Genomic DNA, 23,031 nt, shown 5'->3' with positions numbered 1-23,031 from the left:
ATAGACTGCTTGTGAAGTTTGACTTGCATGATGTAACACTCGGTGGCAGTAACACCATATACCGAGGTGATGCCACCCTCTTTTTAAGAAGAAAGGATCACCTCCGGCGCTGCACACGTGCTCTCGTACCTCCGTGTGCGGTAACTCTCCCCCGGTGGTCTTAGCCGTGAGAGGAGGCTGTGCTTCAGAGGATCCGCGTCGGGGTTGCCCTCACTCCTGTCATGACTCGGAAGTGGCAGCGCTTTCACCTGTTATATCCACGCCCTAGGCGTCCGGTCTGCAAGTCACGCAGTGCCGAAGCCGACATGCCCCACATGCTGTGACTTTGCCCTGCCTTGAAACTGACCATGCTCCGGCACCTCGCAGCAGCGGGACTTTCGCCGCATAATCCTAGCTACTGCACTGCTGGGACGCAGGGTCCGCATTATCGATCCCTCCTGAACTTCAATAGATCCACAAATCTTTTTTTATTCATTTACTCATAATTTTATTCATTATTCATTCGCCCGCACCCTATAACCCTGTATGCCCTGAGGCATTAACCCTCACATAAAAAAAAACTAGCACCGCTTCGCTCTTCGACCATCTTCACGAAGTGGAAGGGGCGGTGACTTTTACTTATGTCCTATTGCACTAAATTGCTTCGGCGATCTCCTTTTAATCGGGGCTATTGGACTAAATGCAGGCCCTCGCAATACTGCCAACAGTACGCGTCCTGGAAGTAACCTGAACCCCAATCAAACGAATGTCGCAGGAACAGGTTCTCTGAATGTTGATTGCTCTGCAGATAGCGTCATACTTTACATGCTGATATATTTGCGAGGCTAATTGCTGACCAGGAACAAATGTCTTTTGATATTAGGTTACTCGGACAGCCTGTTAATTCGCCTCTCGAGGCGCTGGAATCTTGTGTGAATGCCATTGAATCTGCTCTGTCAGTAAAGCGTTGTGGGCAAATGGGAAATTGAACGTGTACTTTGACTGAGAAAGTTAACACTACCGTCTGAAGCATAAATGCTAAAGACAGCAGTTTCAGGATCACTTTACTGACACAGTTGGTTAGCTCGTTTTGAGCGTTGATTATTTCGAAAAAAGTCGCGTAGAAATAAAGTGGTCTGGCATGGATTACCTGAAGTACAAGACTAAAACGACGACGTACTACTTTCGAGTGTATCCTTGTGGTTATCGGATGTGCTTAAAATGCAGTTCGCTAGCATTGAAAGATTTCACTATATAATACTGCATTGACCATTTTGTTCCTGTTAAAACGCAGTAAACAATAACTTGGATAAAGTATGGATGATAAGATATACTTTACTCTTGTTGCGACTTGTCAATCACTACGGCGCTCAGAGCTGAGTTGTGATCCCGCTAAATCAGCAATGTTCAATGAAGTTAAGGAGGAACTCCGAGCTAAACTTTAATCGGCCAAGGACTTCCATTTCAGAGTAACACTGCCTCGGCTTTTAAACAGCAATTCCAAAAAAATTGGCTATCCATTATACCTTGTCCAACTGATAATACCACTTTAGGTATTATAGGTGTTACCTGCAGAACTAATGCACGTCCTGTGTTCATTAACTTCCTGGATTTGAATGAGAAAATACAGGTACTCAGGAATTCAAGCACAAAGACACTTGCTACAGCATTCGCCAGGATTTTTCTAACCGAATATGTAAGCATCTATGGGATGCTACCACATGCTTTCGTTACAATGGGCCTTCTGTAAGGATACGCTTTGATAATAGGTTCGTCGATAACGTATGCTATAACTGGCATAAATACACCAATGGACTTGTCGAAGCATTCAACTGCATGTCAGGCGCTGCCGCACACAATCCCGCCCATAAAACTAGATGAAATTATCTTACTACATGTTCTGAACCTATAGTTCTGAAAGTCAATGCCACGAGCTTGCTTAACAAATTTAGTCACTTTTTCACACTCATTACTTGTCACGATGCTTGTATTATAGGCGTCACAGGGACGTGGCTACACGGTGATATATATGATGAAATAGCACCACCTGATGTCAACTTTGTTAGAGTTGACTGGCAACACGGCCGAGGAGGAGGTGCAGTCCTTTTCCTGAAATGTTACCATTATGTAATCCAAGCTCTGATCAAATTAGGGTCTGCTTGGCGTAACGTATACCTTGAAAATAGATCAGTAATAATTGGCATCCTATATTGCTGCCCCGTTCACCTCATGGCGGCTTATCTAGTCTGAATATGTTTTCGCACGAGTGCAACATCCTATCTTCACACATACTGCTTATGGGGCATTTTAATGCTCCAGATATATCAATGGTCGTCATTAGCCCTGCCTCGTCATGAGTTTCGCTCATCGAAGGAGTTTCCGGGAGCTGTCACAGTCGACTGGTCTTAACCCTTTGTGGGACAGTGGGACACATACGTCCCACATAGTGCTCCACTCTAAAGGGCTCGTACGAAGCAGAAGGAAACCGGAATCATTCTTGTGATGTGCTACCACCTATTGAGAGGTTTCAGTACTTCTTTTAAATATAGTTTCAGCAGCCTCCACTAGATGAGGCAGTGAGTCCAGAACTTGAAACTTCGTTCTTTTTTTCTGATGCATTGGAAGTTTTCGACTATATGCGATCCGGCAGAAAAGAAAATCAACATGCCTGGTAAGTAATTCCTTTTTTCTGCATTCAGAGAAACAACCCTGGATTAAAATCAGCTCTTGTTTCTGAGATTTGAGCTTACATATAATGAGATAAATGCAAATTTTCAATACCATGCTGAAAAAAGTTGCACATTTTGCTAAGCCTAATGGCAGAATTTTGAGCGGTAATTTTCGAATTATTTGATCTAGAACTTGTCGTTGCTTTCTAATGCAGGCAAGCGATTTCTATCACAAGAAGAAGCTCTCGAGCTCTATTTTAGCATATCGGACGATCCGGACTCCAATGATTCGGATGGGGAAAGCACAGACGAGAATGTCATTCCCGAGCTTGCGCCTCATTGTACAGATGAGGATGCCAGTGCAGATGAAATGGCTGCGTCAACGAGCAGACAGGCAAAACGCAAGGCAACCTATACAAAAAAGAAAACAAAGAGGCGGAAAAGATCGCTAGACCTGTGCGACAACATCGTGGAAAATGAGGAAGAAACGCCGGGCACATGGGGTTGTGACGAGCCAGACCATGCTCTGCAAGTCCCAAAAACATGGGATCCTGAGATGTCACAAAAGTTGCCATCCAAACCGATTGAAGCTTTTTCACTCTACTTCGACGACGAAGTAATGCAGCTCCTTGTAGAGGAAACAAACCACTTTGCAGAACAGAAAAACCGGCGAAAATGGAAAACGATCACGTTAGATGAGCTTCGGGCTTTCTTCGGCATTCTGATTCTCATGAGTGTAAACCCGAGACATCAGCTGTACCTTTACTGGAGCAGCGATAACTTTTTCAATGCACCAGAAATCTCAAAAGTCATGTCGTTCAAGCGATTCCAATCCATCATGAATTGCCTGCATTTGAGTGACAACACGAAAGAAAAAAAAAGAGGCGAAGATGGATATGACCGGCTGGCAAGAGTACGCCCTCTCATCGATGCTCTGAACAAACGTTTTCAGAAAGAGTACACGCCATCGGCTCATCAAGCTATAGATGAGAGTATGATCCTATTCAAAGGAAGATCGTCTCTGAAGCAATACATGCCAATGAAGCCCATCAAACGCGGCTACAAGGTGTGGTGCCGGGCCGATTCAGAAACCGGCTACCTGATTGCGTTTCAGGTGTATGAAGGAAAAAATGCGAAGCGTCCTGCCAACCAAGCACTTGGAGAGTACGTCGTATTGTCTCTGGTAGAAGGCGTTGAGCCTGGCACGCAACTCTACTTTGACAATTTCTTCACTTCCACTCGCCTCATGGAGGACCTTGCACAGAAAGGAATTCTTGCTGTTGGTACAGTCCGGACAAACAGGAAGGATCTGCCTGATGAATTAAAAATGGACAACAAACTCCAGAAAGGAGAATATATCTGCCGATCAAAAGGAAGCATTGTTGCATATCAGTGGCGTGACACAAAAAATGTGCATGCTTTATCGAATTTTCACCACCCAAAGGACACAGAAGAAGTTGTCCGCAAGCTTGCAAATGGGTCTTCGGTTTCCGTCCAGTGTCCAAAGGCTATATCCGACTACAACACTTGGATGGGAGGAGTCGACAAATTCGACCAAAAGCGCAATGCATACCGAGCTGACACGAGGTCCAAAAAGTCCTGGTACAGAATATTTTATTTCTTGCTCGATGCAGCCATCGTCAACGCGTTCATTCAAGTAAATGCTGTGAATCCAATGACCTACTTATGGTTTCGATTGGTTCTTGGACGGGAACTCATCAATGGCCAGACATTCAGAACCACCGGCAGCAGGAAGCCGTTCAGAATGAACAAGGAGGGTAGAAAAAATGGCCACAAAATGGTTGGCGTATCGGATGAAGTTCGGTTCATGGGAAGAGAGCACAACCCTGTGAAAGTGGAAAATAGGCGCAGATGCCGTTGGTGTTCCACGAGGGGGAAAGAAGTGCGAACAAGTTTCTTGTGCAAGGCATGCTCAGTCCCGCTTTGTGTGACCTGTTTTGGACCATTCCATGAAGTGGTTAGTCAGAACTAACCTAGTGTGGCACCCGTGTAGGTCAATGGGATAAATACGTCCCACATTTCATTTTCCCATTTAGTGTCAATGGGACAAATGCGTCCCACATTTTTTTCTTTAACTATACATAATAAAACTGTGAAATTTGTTTAGAATCATTTCTGTACACCTCATTTTCAAGTGTAATAAAAAATTTTTTATAATTCTTGCAAAAAATATATGTTGTCCCACAAAGGGTTAAACAACAGCCAGCCTACCAGAAGTGAAGACCTTCTAGATCTAGACTTTCTCAGTCAACGCCTCGTGGATGGCAGTTTTGAATGCGCAGTGACTAAAGATATTTGCGATTTCGGGTAGTTGCAGGTTGTATTGCTGTGCTGGCAAAAAAGCCACACATTTTGCACTCCTCGATTCCAAAGGTTTAATAATGTTTCCATTATTGAAACCCTGAGTGAAAATGTCAATAACTGTTTAAATGAGTGCCGATGATGATGTTAATCATTTAGTTTCTGTTTTCGAAAACCTTATTCCCTCATACATTCACCGTTTTGTCGCTCTTAAAACGCTGTAAACCAACACTTAGCTGAAACATGGCTGACGAGAGGTGCTTTGCACTTGTCACGATGTGTCACGAGACCAAGTCGCTCAAAGCTGAGTAGTGATCCGGCTAAAACTGTAATGTTTAACGAAGTGAAGCAGGAACTTCGAGGTAAACTCAAATCGGGCAAAGATTTATATTTCAGAGTTATATTTCCTCAGCTTCTAAAAACCAATTTCCAAGAAATTTTTGCAATCTATCTTGCCTTGCGCAAATTATATTACTACTTTTGTAATTATTGGGAAGCCTTCTAGTAACTCCAATAAAATGGCATCTGCCTTCAACTAATATTTTCAATTCGTTTCGATTTAAGACCACCTCAAACTCCCTGCTTTTCAATATTATATAGCTTCAACAATTAGTGACCTCTCTGTATTACTGTAAACTCGACAGTAAAAGGTCCTGTGGTCCTGGCGGCATTTGTAATGCTTTCATTGTTATTTACTTCCTTTGGTATAATAGTTATCTCACTGTTATGTTTAACAAATCATTAGCAACTGCCCTTGTTCCTTCTTCGTGGCGACGTGTTAAATGTCTGGCTTTTCACAAATCTGGCAATAAGATGATGACAACTAGCTACTGACCAATCTGCCTAACCTGTAATTCTGGCACACTACTCGAACATATAATTTACAAATATATCGTAGATTGCCTAGAATCCAATAACATACTGATTGATGGCCAGCATGGTTTTCGTCGCGGTGTTTGCACCCGTAACTCATCTGGTTGAATTCATGCATGACATTGCTAAAGCACAAGACCATGGTGCACAGGTTGACGAAATTTTCATAGATCTGTCCACAGCGTCCGACACTGTGGTTCAGCATAATCTACTAGTTAAACTCAGCCTCATCCTAAATAATCCTAACTGCGTCGACTGGATTGCCAGTTTTCTGTCCGACTGTTCCCATTTTGCACGCTACAATACTTCTGACCCGCCTATTGATCATGTCTCCTCTGGCGCCCCGCAGGTGCATTGCCCGGTCCAATTCTGTTGCTATTTTACATAACTGACTTGCCACAAAACATAATTAACATGCGTCTCTATGCTGAAGATTGCATCCTCTACCGCAATATTAACTTCCCTCAAGATGATACTGCTCTTAATTAGCATTCTTACACTTCTACTGATAGTGTAACACCTGGCAGATGAGTGTGAACTTCACCAAAGCCGTTTCATTCACATTCACTAGGCTTTTAATTGCTTCGTTTCTCTAGTACTTTTTCAATGACTCCTTTCGTACCAAGAATACCCGAATATAAGTACCACGAACTCTTATTCAACCACAACTTAACTTGGAGCAAGCCTGCTGAAGTAATATATACTAATTCATCGAAAACATCGGCCATCTCCAACGCTCCCTTCGTGTGACTCCTCAAGAAAGCAAACTGGTAGCATACAAAACACTAATCTACCCTATCTTTCAATATGCATATATAGTTTGGAACCCTCTTGATAAAAAAAATTATATTAGCAAGATTGAGTCCTTACAAACGAAATCTGTTCGTTTTATCTACTGTCGCTACGACAGGGATTTTTCACCTTCCTCTAACCTCACAGTGGAATACTCTCTTGACTCGTTTCGGCATCAGCCTGGGTGCGTGACACCCAAGAGGCTGTGGCGCCCTCTTTTGACTAGTTTTGGTACCAGCCTAGGTGCTGTGGCGCCCGCTCCTGACTAGTTTCGGTATCAGCTTAGGTGCTGTGGCGCCCTGTCCTGACTAGTTTCGGTATCACCCTAGGTGCTGTGGCGAATGTGGCTTCTGACTGATGCTGTGGCTCTTGATTCGTTTCGGCATCAGCCTAGGTGCGTGACGCCCAAGACGCTGTGGCGCCCTCTCTTGACTAGTTACGGTATCAGCCTTGGTGCGCGACACCCAAGGACATTGGACGGACGACTTCCCGGATTCTGAAGTACTCCGCACTTAAAATGTTGCACAAGAAACCTACATTTACAAATATTTACCAGAAACGCGAGTAGCCCAGGCGTAAGAACCGCCAAGACGGCGAAGAGCAACCTCTACCTCTTATTCATCGGTGCCGGCTTAATGCTGCAGTCGTCTTCTCGCCCGCGAAAATTTATTTATTTATTTATTTACAAGTACCTTACAGCCTTCGAGACGGCTTTGTGCTAAGGGGAAAATACAGTAACACATTCGTATAGGAATAGCGGAGAAAAAGCGGAAAATTATTACGATATTGCACATACAGCATGAAGACCAATAACAAAAAACAATAACATAACATACGAGCATTATAAATGTTTTGCATGTATACAGTAATAGATACTGTAAGAAATGCAACAAATTAGAAGAACGCAAGAGATGTTTGATTGTTGAAATGGCATACTGATTAATTATGAGATTGTGAAATGCCCTATGTATGAATTGGAAAGCGATGTTATTTGGGAGAGCGTTTCCTAAACGGACCGCACGGGGTAAAAGCTGAAAAATTGAAAGCGCGTGTGTTGCTGTAAATTCAAGTGTGGCTGAACTGATTGTTGAGTCGTTGTGACATCGAGGATCCTTTCTGCAGGTTGGATAAGGATAGGCCAACTATGTGAATGAATCTATAGAACAATAATAGAAGGGAAATATCGCGGTGAGTGGTTAGTGGATGCAACGAAAGTTCGACTTCTATTTGGGTTGCATTCGGCTGGTTACTATAACGTTTTCAAATGAAACGGCTCGCTCTATTCCGGATGTTCTCCAGGAGTTCGAAAACGTATTTTGATGAAGTAACGATATACAAGAGGCGTACTCAATTTGCAGCCGTAGAAAAGTTATTTAAGCTAGTTTTCGTAGGGGTGAAGGCGCAGTTAGTTTGCGGCTCAGAAATCCTAATGGTCTGGAGGCGTTAGCTGAAATAAAGGTGATGTGATGAAGTGATAATATATATATATATATATATATATATATATATATATATATATATATATATATATATATATATATGACTTTTCTTATTTGGCCTCTAACACAGTTGACCACAACACTGGATATAAGTACTTAGGAGTGCTCCTTGCAGAAAGACTTTCATGGATTAATCGCGTCACCTAACTAACGCCTCCAGATCATTGGGATTTCTGCGCCGAAACTTAAGATCTGCGCCTTCACCAGACCTATGTGCATAGGTATATGCGGCGATACTACCCCACACACATACAACACATCTGCATACTGACGCAGGTGGCAACCTCTTTGCGGTGAAGATGCGTAAAGCCGGCTACAAGACGATGTTGGACCCTTTCCAGAAGCATTTCGGAACCCGCATGGGTGGCCTGCTCTTCCTGCCGGCGCTCTGTGGCGAGGTGTTCTGGTCAGCCGCCATCTTAGCCGCCTTGGGTGAGCGATAAATTGCGCGTTGGGTAACATGGACGGTCGGGCTCATGCCGAGACGGAACTCTTACGTGGTGGAAGGGGAAGTCATATGACAACGTTCTAGCCTCATGTTTGCAGACGTCGTAAGACTAGTGACTAATCATTAATGATTATGATGACACATGCGTACAGTGTGATCTATTGGTAAAAAGGGACATGATCATATCCCGTGTGGATGTTTCCCGTTAGCGTTGTACAATTGCACTCCTTTGCTGCAGATGCCTTGTGGCTGGCGCTGGCACCTTCCTACGCGGCTGTGTAGTGCATTGGCGCTTATTCATCCAGAATTTGCATCTAGCTCCTGCAAAGTAACAATCACAAATTGTAGTTTTACCTTTAACAGTGAACCGCAGTCTACATGGTTACTCCGCACTATTGCAATTCTTAATGATATATTTTTAATGCTTTCTTTTTGAAACCGGTCGTTCGGCAGTTTCGTGTGCAGTGCCACGCTCAGTATCATTGGGATATTTGTCTGTTGAAAATGGTGCTGTCGATAATAAAACATTCGGGAGGAATCACGTTTCACATTCTTAACTGGGAGTGTCCAGAACACATTTCCGACATGTGTATTGTTACGGGGAGATTATAATTACCAAAACACTTTTAAACATATTGTTAGTATGACAGCACCCGCACAGAGTGTGCGCCAAGACAGTGTCATCATCGTCACCGTGACACAAATCGCCCGACACACGAACCCTGACAGCAAATGCAGCGTCCCGGTTCATTCTACGGTAGATATCACGCAGTGGAGTACGTCTTGAGGCGGGAAACGTTTGCACTTTCAGCTGAATGGATTTCCATGGTTATGACATGCTCAAACTACGATTTGTATATGAGGCTATGAGGCATTGTCTATCGGGGGACAATGTAATAATATTGGCCACTAAAGGACAGTTAACGTGCTCCTAATGGAAGGACAAGGACATTTGTGCATTTGGCCTCCATCGAAATGAGAGCCCGCGTTTGAGTTTGCGACCGCGTAATCAGCAGCGCAGTACCATAGCCGCTATACCACTGCGGCGGGTGCAATTTCAGCTGCCGGTTCCGCAGATTCTGTGGAAGCCAGGAAGAAGAGTTCATATGTCACGTCCATGCCTTGCACAAGCAATTCGTGACACAGCAAATTGGTAAAATATGGTATCGCCCTGTGTTGCCTCCGTTTCGCCGTAACAAAATCTTGTCAGCACTGCTTGTGGGATGCGGCTATGGATCAAGTCACCAGGCTAACCATGGCTGGTTATCCTGAACACATATTCAGGCTCACAGCGCAAAAACTGGCGAAATTGTTAAAAAGCAGAGAAAGAGCTAGCGATCGAAGTGGCATTGGTCATCGCAAAAGGCCAGCACTTATTGCTTATATACATAGGCTGGCACATGGCCTAAACAACGTCGGGAATCGTTATGGTTTCAAGAGTTATTTCTATTTCCAAAGAAATTATCCACTCTGTGCCAGGCTGTGTAAGCACGAGCACAAGTGTCAGATTTAGTTGCGCACAATTCATGTGAAGCACAGACCTGAATTCGTGACTTGCCGCAATAATGTTGCTTACGAGATTACCCTGTCATGTGGCTCTTGTTACATCCGCCAAACGGGCAGGTGTATAAACAAAAGGTTGCAAGAACATTCTTTCAGAATGAAGAACGCTGGTCTATTACATTTGAGCACCCATTGCACAGCTTGCAGTTGCAAGCCCATTTTTGAACGCACAAGTGTAATCTGGACAAACAAAAATAAAAAATACCCGCCTCATTTGAGAGGCCAACCTAATCAATAAATGTGGTGACAGGTGCATAAGGCAGGCGTCACTCGCAATACACAAGGAAAACTATTTTTAGAAGCATCTAATCGGGCAGGTTCACGTTGCAGCTCGGCCTCCTCTTTATAGAATTTGTCGAGCGATCAAATACATTGACAATAGCTGCATGTGATGACCCTAATATGGGGCAAAGGTTCGTGTACTCAATGGTTCGGTTCGTACTCTAAGGCGGAGCCTCCGAGAACCCAATTGAGGACAAAGCCGTTGGTTTGAACACACACACAAAGACTTTTAATCAAACTAAAAAGAGGCATAAAGCAAATAGAAGGAAATAGAAAGCATGCCTAAAATAAACACTCAAGCAGACATTGCGGCAAGGAACACACATAGGGCTTGCATGAGGTTAACGAGTGCGCGAGTCCGGGTTGCAACGAGGGCAATCTCGACGCTGCGACACGGCGACAAGCTGGCGAAAGGAGTGGCGCCGGTCTCACCATAGGTCGCGGCGTAAGCTGACCGACCGGGCGACCGGAGCGCGCCAGCTCTGGCTAGGCGAGGTAAAGCGCGCGGCTTGGTGGCACGAGCAGACGGCGGCGGCGTTCTGGCCGGGTAGATGGGCATAGAGCTCGGGCCCGCAGCCCAACTGCTCTCGTCTGGCCCTCGGGCGCAGAAGCTCGAACGCCGGACTAAGGCAGCAAGCGGCACGACAGACGGGGTGGCGTTTTGGACAGGCAGCTGGCGTAGAACTCGGGCCCGTAGCCCGACTGTTCTCGTAGTGCGCACTGGCGCAGAAGCTCACCGGCGTTGAAGAGGTGACGGCACGCTCGGGTAGACGGGCGACGCACAGGAACAGGATGGCAGGAGGCCCCGGTCGGGTGAAGTCCTGGTGGGTTCGGGTCCGGAACCCGACGGCCCGTCTTCAACGCCCGCTCCGGTGGTTGACCTCCTCCTGCCGTCGCTTCCTGGGACTCTCCTGGCGTCTCCCCTGCGTCTCCTCTGCGTCTCCTTGCGTGTCCCTTCCGTTCTGCCAGCGCACCACGCTTTTTCTTCTGGTCTCGCCGATTTCGCATTCTCGGATTGGCTGCCTGACGCCCCGTGGTCTTTTCTATTTGGTTGCTTTTCTTCTTTTTGTTGTTTTTCATGCGCTGCGCGTTCTCGCGCCGGACGCTTTTCGGCGTCGTTATCTTCGTTCTTCCACCTCGGCGCGCGTGCACTCAGCGTCGTCTGCTCCTGACCGTCCCGATCACGGCACCATGTCGCGCACCACACATCACACTGAATTACCACTGCCAAAAAATGCTACAAACGAATTATTGAACGCTACGCACTCTCAAGACAAGTAAAATATGCATTTTTTCATAAACGAATATACAAGCATATCTCAAAAAATTGTGCCCGAAATAGCTCATATCAATGCTTCCATGTTTTCTGCCTTTTAGAGCGCAGCTCTTTGGCGTCCGTTCCTGGGTTTCGCGTCGTCGTCGGCGTTGTCGTCGTCGTCGGCGTTGTCGTCGGCCTCGTAACCATCTCGCCGACGAATCTGCTGCTCCGCCGCCGCGCATGCGCGCTGTCGGCTCTCCGGGCGAGGGAGGATGATGGAAGGGAGGAGGAGAGACTGTGGAGGAGGGCTGGCTACACAAATGGCTCTTTGGCGTCCGTTCCTGGGTTTCGCGTCGTCGTCGGGGTCGTCGTCGGCGTTGTCGTCGGCCTCGTAACCAGCTCGCCGACGAATCTGCTCCGCCGCCGCGCATGCGCGCTGTCGGCTCTCCGGGCGAGGGAGGATGATGGAAGGGAGGAAGAGAGACTGTGGAGGAGGGCTGGCTACACAAATGGCTCTTTGGCGTCCGTTCCTGGGTTTCGCGTCGTCGTCGGCGTTATCGTCGGCCTCGTAACCAGCTCCGCCCCCCTTTCATCCCCCCAGCGCTAGCAGCGACCGACTGATACCGCTTTCGTGAGTCCGCTACCGCACTCACGAAAGACGTCGTGCACTTCCTGCAACTCGCATTAACCGTCCATCGATCCACACCGATGTTAGTAGTGGGGGACTTTAATGTTGACATAAAGACAAACAGCAATTTCCTAACACTTATGCGGGAGAACATCCCGTTCTTCTCGCTCGTAACGCGTGCCACGGCTGTGACAACCTCCCGAGGCACTTGTATAGATCTCGTCTTTGAGAATCAAGCATTGGTGTACCAAGTCGAACATATATCAGTCTATTTCTCCGACCACAAAGCTTCCTTCATGACTGTCAAGAACTGTTAGTGGAGTCTTTGTTAAAGGAATACGTGTGAAAAATAAAAAAAATTCTGTGATAGCGCATACATGTGTTGCTCGATTTCTTTGCCTCAATCTATCGAAAAGGTGAAAGAGCTTATTTGCTGCGCTCAAATTTCGCATTAGGAAGTAACGTAATCGTCGGTAATTTTTTAATAGGTAAAGGACATATCACACGAAATTTGGAACTATATCAGTTGGAAACCAACAAAGCAGTGCATGCCTATTATATGAAAAATGCAAGGCCATGTATTGAGCAAGTCGAGGGCAAATATTTCAGTGCAGCTTTGCTAACCTCCCTGTCTTTCTCTCATTTGCATTTCTCTCTCTGTCATTGAAGGACCTTGTTTACATTTTTCGTACATAAGCAACAACCATGAAAAATCTCAATGACGCTATCCTTTGTTACAATGTATTGCGCAGGAGCAACTGGCACCGGTCGTGTATTGTGAGCAATTGCACCGAAATTATAGTGGCGACAGGAAGCACATATAAAAAAGCAGGAGTTCTGCAAAATCTACGAGGGCGAGACAAATGAAAGTGAGCCACTACGAATATAATACAGATGGGGTACTTTATTCAAAGGTAGTCTCCATGAGCATTTAGGTACTTGTCCCACTGACTAACCTGTCGCGTGATTCCCGTATGATAAAAACTCCTTGGGTTGCTGTTTCAAAAAATTTACAACTCACTTTTTCACGTCATCGTCCGACACGAATCTAATTCCCTTGACCTGCTTTTTTTTTTTTCAAATGCACCAAAATGTGGAAGTTGCAAGGTGACAGGTCTGGGCTGTATGGAGGGCCTTGCAGCGTTTTTCATTTGAACCTTGCCAGTTTTGTATTAAACAAATCACCAAAGGGGGGACGGGCATTGTCGTGAATCAGGATGACCCCATTCCTCAATTCTCGATGTCATTTGTTTTTTATTGCGACATGCAGCCGATCCGACGTTTCGCAATATCGTGAGCGATTAATAGACTCTCCAGGTTTAGGAAATTTGATCAATAATGGCCCCTGACAATAAAAAAAAGTCAACAACACATTTCCGGCAGAAATGACTGCCTTTGCTTTCCTTGCGGTGGTGAATTCAAATGTTTCCACTGTACGTTTTGTCGTCCTGCTTCAGGCTAGTAGTAGCGGCACCATGTTTTGTCCCCGGTCACAATTGCAGACAAAAAAGTCGTCACCTTCATTGTTATGCCGGATTAGATGAGTCAAGGCAGGGCCAAACCTGTCGTTCTTGTGGCGGTGGTTCAAAGTGCTGGCCGTCCATCGCGCACACAAGAGCCGATAACGGAGATGTTCATGAATTATGGCGTGACCCGAACTTATCCTCCGTTCTTGTCTAGTCAGCCTTTGCAGTTGTGCTGGGCGTGAAAGCACGGTGGCAATGGCCCGGTCTCGGATCGTCTTTGCAACTTTCACGTCCTTCTTTGAACCGTTTGTTACAATGGTTCACAGTGGCCAATTAAATGCAATGTTCAACGTACACGGCAGCCATACAGCGACTAATTTCTTTATGGGAAAGATCTTCAGCTGTCAAAATCTTCACGACACAATGCTGTTCAATTTTTTGAGAGTCTAATACGTCCCGCAGCCATGTTCAACCCACGGTATGAGAGCATTACAGACCCTTTATCCTCACACCTGCGTGTCACTTTTGTGAATGAGAGATGCCTCAGTGCTTCGCGCATACTTCGCACATAATGAACTGAACCATTCTTGCGTGGGGTATTTTGGTTCACTCTCATTTGACTCGCCCTCGTACATTAGAAATCCGAAGATAGACTGGAATATACAAATGCGAAGATACAGCTTCGTAAAGGGCAAGAAAGTGTCACTGGAAACAAAGTTCACTGCGCGTATATACAAAACTTCGCAACAAGATATCTAAATATATGTGTAAGTCTTTAAAAAATGCGCTAATTTAAGAAAAAGTTACTTTATATATTGCGTCAAACAAGGCAAATAAAAATGTTGCGCATCCACAAATTCACAGACCACAGAACCCTTTCTCTCTACTCCCCCTAGTGTATCGTGCAAGACAGGAAGCCGGGCACTATCTCCTCGCTTTTCTCCCTTGCGCACACATAACTGAGCCACCATCGTGGGCTCACCCGTGCCACGCCCCCCCCCCCCCCCCCCCCCCCCCGTAAACTTTCACTCGCACATACGGCACGCAGCACGTGGTCACGATGTTATCACCCTTGGATTTTATACGGAGCGTGAGGGTGACAGCGACGGCAAGAACGCGCCTGGAGTGTCTACATAACTAATATGTGTCCATAGTGTCTATATAACTAACTAGTAGCAGTAATATAATCAAGGTATCTGGCAACTGAAGCGTCCCGCGGCCCACTACTTTCCGCAGAAGAAGAACAAGTACCAAAATCGAACTTTCACCATGCGAGAATTTGCTGCGCCGCAAGAATGTATGTTATTCTTTTGTGGGGCCGGTGCACGGAAATGAAAAAAAGCGGTAGGGAAAGCATGTCGGCCACAATGGAATGCCTACTTTCGGCACCTAATGTGGCTACTGAAGGAATATCGAAGAAAGCGTGAGATGCTTGGTGCACAGTGAACCATACGCATGCTGCTCGGTATCCTACACCGCGCGGGACAAAATTTTCCGCAGAGGTTGCGCGTAAGCGAACGCGTTGCAATTCGTCGAGTCCCCGAGTGATGGCAGCTAGCGACAACGCGTTGTTTCTTTTTCTTGTCTGCTAGCCAGAAAGCATCCAAACCTCTGCCAGACAAAGATCATCTCGGCCAGAGAAAAATGAACGCACACCGAAGTGCGCCGCGCGGTGGGCGTGGGCAACGCGAGAAAAACGCATGCGCTCTGGCTGGTTCCAGCAGCCCGCGGGTAGCGAGAAAAAAAATGAATAGAATCAATGTGTCTTCGCGTATAAAAGTCAAAGTATAAAAATAAATGAGAACGTCATTACCCTTGCTGGTTTTAGTGTCTCGACATGAATGCTTTGACGCAAGTGCAAATAAAATGTTGACATTCTTTTCTGTTACACGATAGCACAAATGAACCACCACAATGCTTCAGGTCATCGGACCTCGCTGCGTGGTTTGTCAAATTTCTGACAGAGCGTTGATTTGGCTTGTCTCGTTGTATGGTCCGATGCACGACTTTAGAAAAGTCAATGCACATTTGGCGTGAAATGCAGACACACAGAATAGGACATCTGCTCGCCGTAATTTCGTTGCACAGGTCTAGAAACTCAATCGTGGCTTTATCGCCTGCAGTTTATTATTTGTTTCTGTGTCCCACATGCGTTGCCGGTGGTTTCGCATTTTATTTCGTAAGAAAGACTTCAGATCTGTTGCAGGGGCAGCAGCAGTAGGATTAACAGCATGTGATGCGATTGATGTGGCCATCTGGTCTGCCAGGACATAGCCTCGATTCCCCTACGGCCCGGTACCCAGAATATAATGATATGATGGCTAGCTAGATAAGCTTTACACAGCTCGGAATAGAGCTGAATAAGTACGGGATATTTATGCTTACGGATTGACATCAAGGCTTTCAGGACACTTCGACAGTCTGTATATCCAACTGCTTACGGTGCAAGAGGGAGTGAAACGAATGAGATAGTTACCTTGCAATGGCACTTGGACGCGAGGCATATGCACATTACGACCCGCGCCCACTGGTAACATCAGTGTGAAATTTTGGCTTGTAACGTTATTGGGACTAGCTGTCTGCCGCTCAGGTGTAAAAAAATGGGGTATAAGATTTGCACACGAATCCGGTAATTGACAAATCCGCAGAGTGCAATGAAACTATCTATATTGCTTCCATAGATTCAGGAATATAACTAATGTTATTTGTTTCTAATGTTTAGTGTTTTCATATTTTAGTGTTATGCTCATCGCCTCATACTCATGGCAAAAAATCTCGGCCTATATTCGTGAAAAATCTAGCAATATTCATGAGCTAATGGTGATTCTTCAACGCGTAGGCCATCAAGTCTGTCTGGAGATTATCCAGACTGGCTTCAAGAAATGCTGCTATTCAATGAACTCGATGAGAATGAGTACGTTATTTGGGTTGTCGACGATGCCTGCGAACTATGCAATGAGGATTGCTTCTTTGGCAGTCCCAACAAGGATGTAGTTTAAGGCATTGACTACGAAGATTTAGAAACCGAACTTAAGGTAAAGAAAGGGGTGTCATGCTCGCAGTTCATAGTTCTCCTAAAAAAATATGAGTTCAATTTAGTGAATTTATTATTTCTTTACAACGAAATCAATGTATAGGAGTCAACCCATATAAAAGTAAATAGGGCACTTGCATGAGTTTGCAGTGAACTACAATAACGGATAAGAAAGTCTGTGGGCAAATATCCCTGAGGACTAAAAACATGCACAATCTTTTTGCAAACGTGTTTTAAGATTATTATTATTTAAAAAAATATTAGTGGGTTTCCATAACCCTGCACACAGCGACATCTCATTCAGACTGAGTTTCAAAGCAAAATCATCATTAGGTGAAAGTTCACTCAATCCACATTCCTATAACACAACATGGAACAAATTTACCATTTAAGAAATATGTCAATTCAACACTGTTATACAAAGACAATGTACAGGCTTGCAAGTGCACTATAATATGCACACTGTCACATGTCATGGTCTAATTCCTGGAAAAGTTTTATCCTCCTCGTATGGTGCCTTCAACCATACATATTCTAGCACCATGTCCTTCCACCTGTAGCAATGTATACAAGCAAACTAAATGCTAGAGAGCTAAAACGTTTCATTCTTTTAGCAGGGATTTCCTTGAGCTATTTCTGTGCCTGGTCACACTTCTTCACATTGGCAAACATTTAGGGACTATGTACACACTTCGTGCACTCAATCCTCATTTCGGCTTGCATTAACGGCCAACAAACCATCACTCTGACAGTCTTTATAAAAACAAGCTTGCCAGCGAGCTGTTCATAACAAAGGCGATTTTGCGAATGCCGCTTGGGCATTGCTTAAGTCTGCTTCTCATATAATGCGAGTCTTGACACGCTGCAATGCAGTCGTAATGTTCACATCGGAATTGGCTGATAACAAAATCGAAATATAAGGACTTTACGAAATTTATGTGTTTAACTTTTTTTGTGTTGTGTTGTGCTTTGCGTTGCCATCAAAACATTTTTTGCAGTGAGCCAGCGACAAAGTCACGAAAACATGATAGTCCAGTAACACATGATTTAATAGTGGCACCATGCTCATATATAGTGGCATCATGCTCCTTTTCTCTCCACTCAAAAACATCCTGTGGACCTCTAGTACGAGCTCAACCGCTGTGACAATCAAGAGTTTTGTTTGTGCGCTTCTTTGCCCAACTCACTTTTTTTTGTTGTTGAAATTGACCTTGAAGATCAGATGGAACCAAAGCATGAATATCAAGTTACTTGCAAAATTGGCCATGTATGGAGAAACAATTCATCAAAAGTTGCAAGACGTGCAATGAAATGGCGCCGTGAAGGAAAGGACTTTGTTGAAGGGAGTCCAATATTTTGGGGGGAAGGCTTTGAAGACCCTAGGACGATGCAAGGTATGGATTTCCCTCCACCTCATGCGAAATGGAAACATTGGTTCTGTACGCTCTCTTGCGTTGCGTGACTGCCGAATGACTGCTAGAATGATGGCAGAAGCACTTGTTTTGTGGAAAGTTGTATGTTCACCAGATAATGACATAACGTTTGCAAAAGGAACGTTTGCAACAAAATAATGTCAAAACTGATGATTCATGTGCAAAGGTTTGAGCATGAACGCTGTTGCATTCACTGGAAGGATTAAGTTTACAGAATACATTTTGGTAAAGAGTTATCATCAGCAAAGAGAAGAACTTACAACTACACCAAGCTGAAGTGAAAAGGTTAAATAATAAAAGTGATGCTGATTGCGTTTCCAGATTGCCATGTTATGGTGCACCTCCAATTTTTATGTTTAGCTCAAACAATCAATGCAGCTTTCGACATGCAGGCCCTGAAGCATCTGAGAAGTTTGTGTGTTAGCAAAAGGACCTTGCAGCCGGAAATATTACAAAGCACCTAAAACAAATGTGTTCACAATGGTCCCATACTTTCCACCCAGCCCATTCAATGCACTGTCTGGTGAACTACCACTACTGAACAGTTTGATGAGTAGACAGTATGAGCAAATGCACTCTTCTGTGGAAATCAGAAAGGGAGGCGGGGGAAGTTTCATGGAAGGGCCGTATTGCGTTATCCACCTGAAAGTAACCTAGAGCTACTAGGAAACCCATTTTTTTACAAATAAAGCTGCACAGTTCCAAGAATATTCATCCTTGCCTCGGGATTGAATCTTGGACTACTACCTTTCCAGGACAAATGAATACATTGTTGCGCCAAAAAAAGAAAAAATAAAGAGTTGGGACGGAGAGCAAGGTAAATGTACCTGGTAGCGAAGCTTCCATAGGAGCATATACGTTCAAAACATGGTGGTCCATCGGCGGTCCATGGGGCTTAGCGCCATCTGTATGTGGTGGGAACACTTCCGGCGGAAGAAAAAATAATGTGATGCCATGTCCGTTAAAAGCCGAAGTCACGTCATTTTGTTTTCGAAGGGGCTAAATTTGTTTTGTTGTTCTTCCTTTGGAGCTATATATTCAAATGGCCTACCATTCGACTTGATGGGCGTTTCGAGCTTTCAGCGTGGAAAGCGATGTAGGAAAAGGCCAGCCGTACGGTTGTCGAAATCGCATTCCTGCACATAACATACTTCCTTTGGAGGCCGACGAAAGCTTTAGGTGTAGAGTGCTGATCCTATTGTTGGATGCCAAGCCCGTCGGCCAGCGCGGTTGCACGAAAACAACTACACAATTATCTGGCGGCCGTAACTCACTACATTTGACTGAACAGATTAAGAAGCAATGAAGCTACCCACGTCACCAAATTCAGACAAACTTTGACAAGCAAGAAAGCACAAACTGTGAGGGGGGCGTATTTCAACAGGTGATACGAGTGCGCCTTTCTGCCAATTTCAAGACGTGCATTGCATTGCGAGTGATAGTGGCGTCAACGCCCCCTGTAGCGATGGGCGCTCAAAAGAAATTCATTTATTAATAATGATACAATTAAACTTGTATTTTCTTCACTCGTCAAGAATGTATAAAATTGTCTGGGAATTTTATTTTCGTTGAATGAATCTAACTGCGTCTCGTTTGAATTAAAAAACGCGTTTTTCTTTCCCAATGTTTGTTCCCTCCAAGCAGCTGACGGGTCACTACGAGTTAAATTTTGGGGGGCGCATTATAGAAAATACGAAGTTCGTAAAATTTTTAGGCGTATGGTTTAACGAAAACCTGTATTGGTCCATTCATGTGGAGACCCTCAGAGCCGACATTCGTAGAGCGACGGGAATGATTAACAGGTTAAAGCATCTTATTCCAATGAATTTAAAGAAACAGCTATATTACACACTAATACACTCTCGTCTACACTATTCCCTTCTGGTCTGGGGAACTACTACGAAAACTAACCTTATGTCACTATATAGGCTGCAAAAAACAGCCGTAAGGGCAGTTTGTAACCTACCTGTTCTTGCACACACTAAACCGTTTTTTGATAAGCTTGGCATACTCCATATAGATCGCCTATTTTTGCACAAGCTATCGCTCGAGGCGTTCCGTCTCCGTCAAGCTGATCACATACAATTTAATCAGACCTTCGCCACCAAAGAAACTCCGTATAATCTCAGACATGACCCAATCTCTATACCGCTTACTCGCACGAACTACGGGAAGCAGGCATTACACTTTCAAATATCAACCTTACTAAACAATAATCCCACTATCCTGGAACAATTACAAACCTTGAAATCAAGCTTGAGGTTCAAGAAATCTGTTAAAACGTATTTTCTTCACTACTTTATTGTATAACTTCCTTATGTACCACAATATCATTGTTTTGTTTTCCTTGTTAACATGTACTGATTGAGATTCGAATTGTTAATCGCTTTTGATATGTTATCATATTTCGAAAATTCTAACTTGTTGTGCTGTTGTTTGCTTCAGAGTGTCAACATGCTTTGGGTGCTGCAGCCTTTGTCAGGCAAGAATACTGCCTTTTGCTGCAACACCTGAGACAGCTGTATGTCTCAAACAACAAATAAATGAAATGAAATGAAAAGCATGGCGTGCTCCGGCGCTCGAGCAGATAGTGTTCCTGTATATGCGCCCTGCGGGACCATATACAGCGCCGCTTCCAAGCCTTTGCGAGCCTGCGCCGTTTAGCTTCAATGCTTGGCCACACTGCGCCATGTTCTTACTAATGGTGGTATGACCTTGGACACTAGCGCAAGACATGGACAGCAGCAGCAGCAGCAGTTTAAAAGACGAGAGAAGAGGCAAAGAAATCTTAGTTTTAAAGTGATCGCTCAAAACAACAATGCCCACACCACATGAGAGGGATGCAAACACTATGGACACGCATTACGAGCAAAAGATTTTCATGGTCCCAAAGGACATGGAAAATGCGTCGATACAGATGCCTTTCGGCCGCCAATGCATAAAGTGGCTCATCAGCATATATGTACCTAATCCATCAGAAAATCTGTGCAATGGCGGCCTAATGCAACGTAACACCACGTCATATTAACATTTACGATGCGTCCATTTCTGTGACACTCCTGACGTAATATTTCTTCAGCAAATCAACAAGCTGACGTGGCGGCTATCTCGGACCACCACTACATATACGGGGAATGGCAGGTGCGTTAAACGGTATTCTGCATGCTACCGCTGTTCTTGTTTTTTAAGCGCAAACACCGCTGTATAGCTGCCAAGGAAAAGAAAAATGTTTTACTAGAAGAAGCCCACAGCTCACGTCACGTTTCGTGATCTTGATGAAAGCGTAAAAAAAGTGTTTTTCAACACGTGTCGACAACAGAGCCTCTGCTGATACCACCAATTCATAGTGTTTTAGCAGGATCATCAAGGTCCTCAAGCATGTGGTTATTGTAATATAGAAAAGTAATAATACTGCTACGTAACACGCTAACAGCTTTACAGCAGCAATACGAATTATGCTTGTGATTTTGACAAGAAACACCCGAACATGAATGTCACGAAAATATTTTCGTTAGTGGCCACTGGAACTTAGAAAGCCAATTCAATCCAAGACTAGCGGCATTCCATTAGTCCGATGGGTGTTAGCGGTTATTTTAGTCTTGAATAGCGCTGCGATTGTAGAGTGGTGCTTCGTAGTCCGGCCGCATTGGATAGCTACGCAGGATCTGGCGCGGATTCTCGGCACGACGTGTCAAGAAATTCGCGCTCACATCATCCTCAAGAGGTGAGCCGAAGTTCTAGTATTTCTGAGAAGCGGGCAGAATATTCCCTGGACTTATTCTGTGGGCGCTTGCTTTGTTGCAAGTATGCTAAAATATATGCTATCTTTCTTGGTTTGAAGCGTAACATGCGTAGCGACAGCGGTCTTCTTTCTTTGTCAAGAAAAATAGAGGGACGGTTTTAGCCGAAGGGCAGCCGAAGATATGTTTACATTCTTAGCGACACCCATTTATTTATATTTGGTACAAATGACTATGTAAGCGATGCGTAGAATGAGCTGGACGTCTTGGTAAAGTACGGCACATCAACTTGCCCTGCGAGAACCTATCGACATCCAGCAAGCGAATATATTGGGCTTTTTTTTTTAGCTGAGAACGCTGCCTATGGCGCCTGCACAAAGCGTCCGAAAAAAATTTTTCGCGTCTGCTACAGGTGTCGCCCCCGTAATGAATGCCGTAGCGATTCGTCTGTTACCGTTACGGCTGCTCTGTGAGGCGCAATTAGGGCCAGCAGCCAGTAACAGAGTTCAGACTATGAGATGAAACAAAGCATTCTCATTATGGGACTTATATGACAGTTTTTACGTGCCTCAGTTTTTCGGCTCGGTTTATCTGCAGTCTACCCCAAAAGTTTAGTGACCACGTGAGCGTACACGTGAAGCGGCCCCTCCGCGAAAATTCTGGTGCACCAGCAAGCTAGGCTGCAAATGCCTCTTGTTGTCATAATATTTATTTTATATTTCTCTTGATTACGCGACGAATTCTTCGACAACCATGGCGACGCCTTTCTCTCTTAAAAGCAGTATCAATGGAAATGATATTGCTCATACCACCCACATGCTGCCGGGCTGATAACACTTATCAGAACTTATTAAACCCCTAAGAGACCCTCGCAGGATATTCTGGAGGGAGATGCAGTGTTGGAAAATGCTGGCATTCCGTCAGAATTCCAGTTGTTGCTATATAATATATTACTCTGACAACAACTCGATAAGTAAGCTCGATACAAAGTCACATATACAAGCTCTGACCTAGTCGCGGTGCGTAGAGAGTGCGGTAATGGCGG

At 44.7% G+C, this 23,031-nt stretch overlaps 2 protein-coding genes across 6 annotated transcripts in view; both read left to right on the top strand.

Annotated features, from left to right (window-relative positions):
• Window positions 1-3,189: 3,189 nt before the first annotated feature.
• Window positions 3,190-4,834, top strand: LOC139056966 (piggyBac transposable element-derived protein 4-like). Its single transcript, XM_070534751.1, has one exon. It carries the CDS (start codon window positions 3,205-3,207, stop codon window positions 4,639-4,641), a length of 1,437 nt encoding a protein of 478 aa, XP_070390852.1. The 5' UTR covers window positions 3,190-3,204; the 3' UTR covers window positions 4,642-4,834.
• A 3,710-nt stretch (window positions 4,835-8,544) lies between these two features.
• Window positions 8,545-23,031, top strand: part of LOC139057613 (NLR family CARD domain-containing protein 3-like) — a 129,506-nt gene continuing 115,019 nt past the window's right edge. For 2 of the 5 annotated variants that reach the window (XR_011512939.1, XM_070536151.1), the window contains exon 1: window positions 21,733-21,970. The gene's annotated coding sequence lies outside the window, so the exon portion shown is untranslated. Of the gene's footprint in view, window positions 8,567-21,732; window positions 21,971-23,031 lie in introns of those variants that run through there. The other 3 variants (XM_070536150.1, XM_070536148.1, XM_070536149.1) reach the window with 2 other exon arrangements.

Source organism: Dermacentor albipictus, chromosome 3, assembly GCF_038994185.2.
Source record: "Dermacentor albipictus isolate Rhodes 1998 colony chromosome 3, USDA_Dalb.pri_finalv2, whole genome shotgun sequence".
Taxonomy (NCBI): domain Eukaryota; kingdom Metazoa; phylum Arthropoda; class Arachnida; order Ixodida; family Ixodidae; genus Dermacentor; species Dermacentor albipictus.
This window is presented reverse-complemented; position numbering and strand designations above follow the sequence as displayed.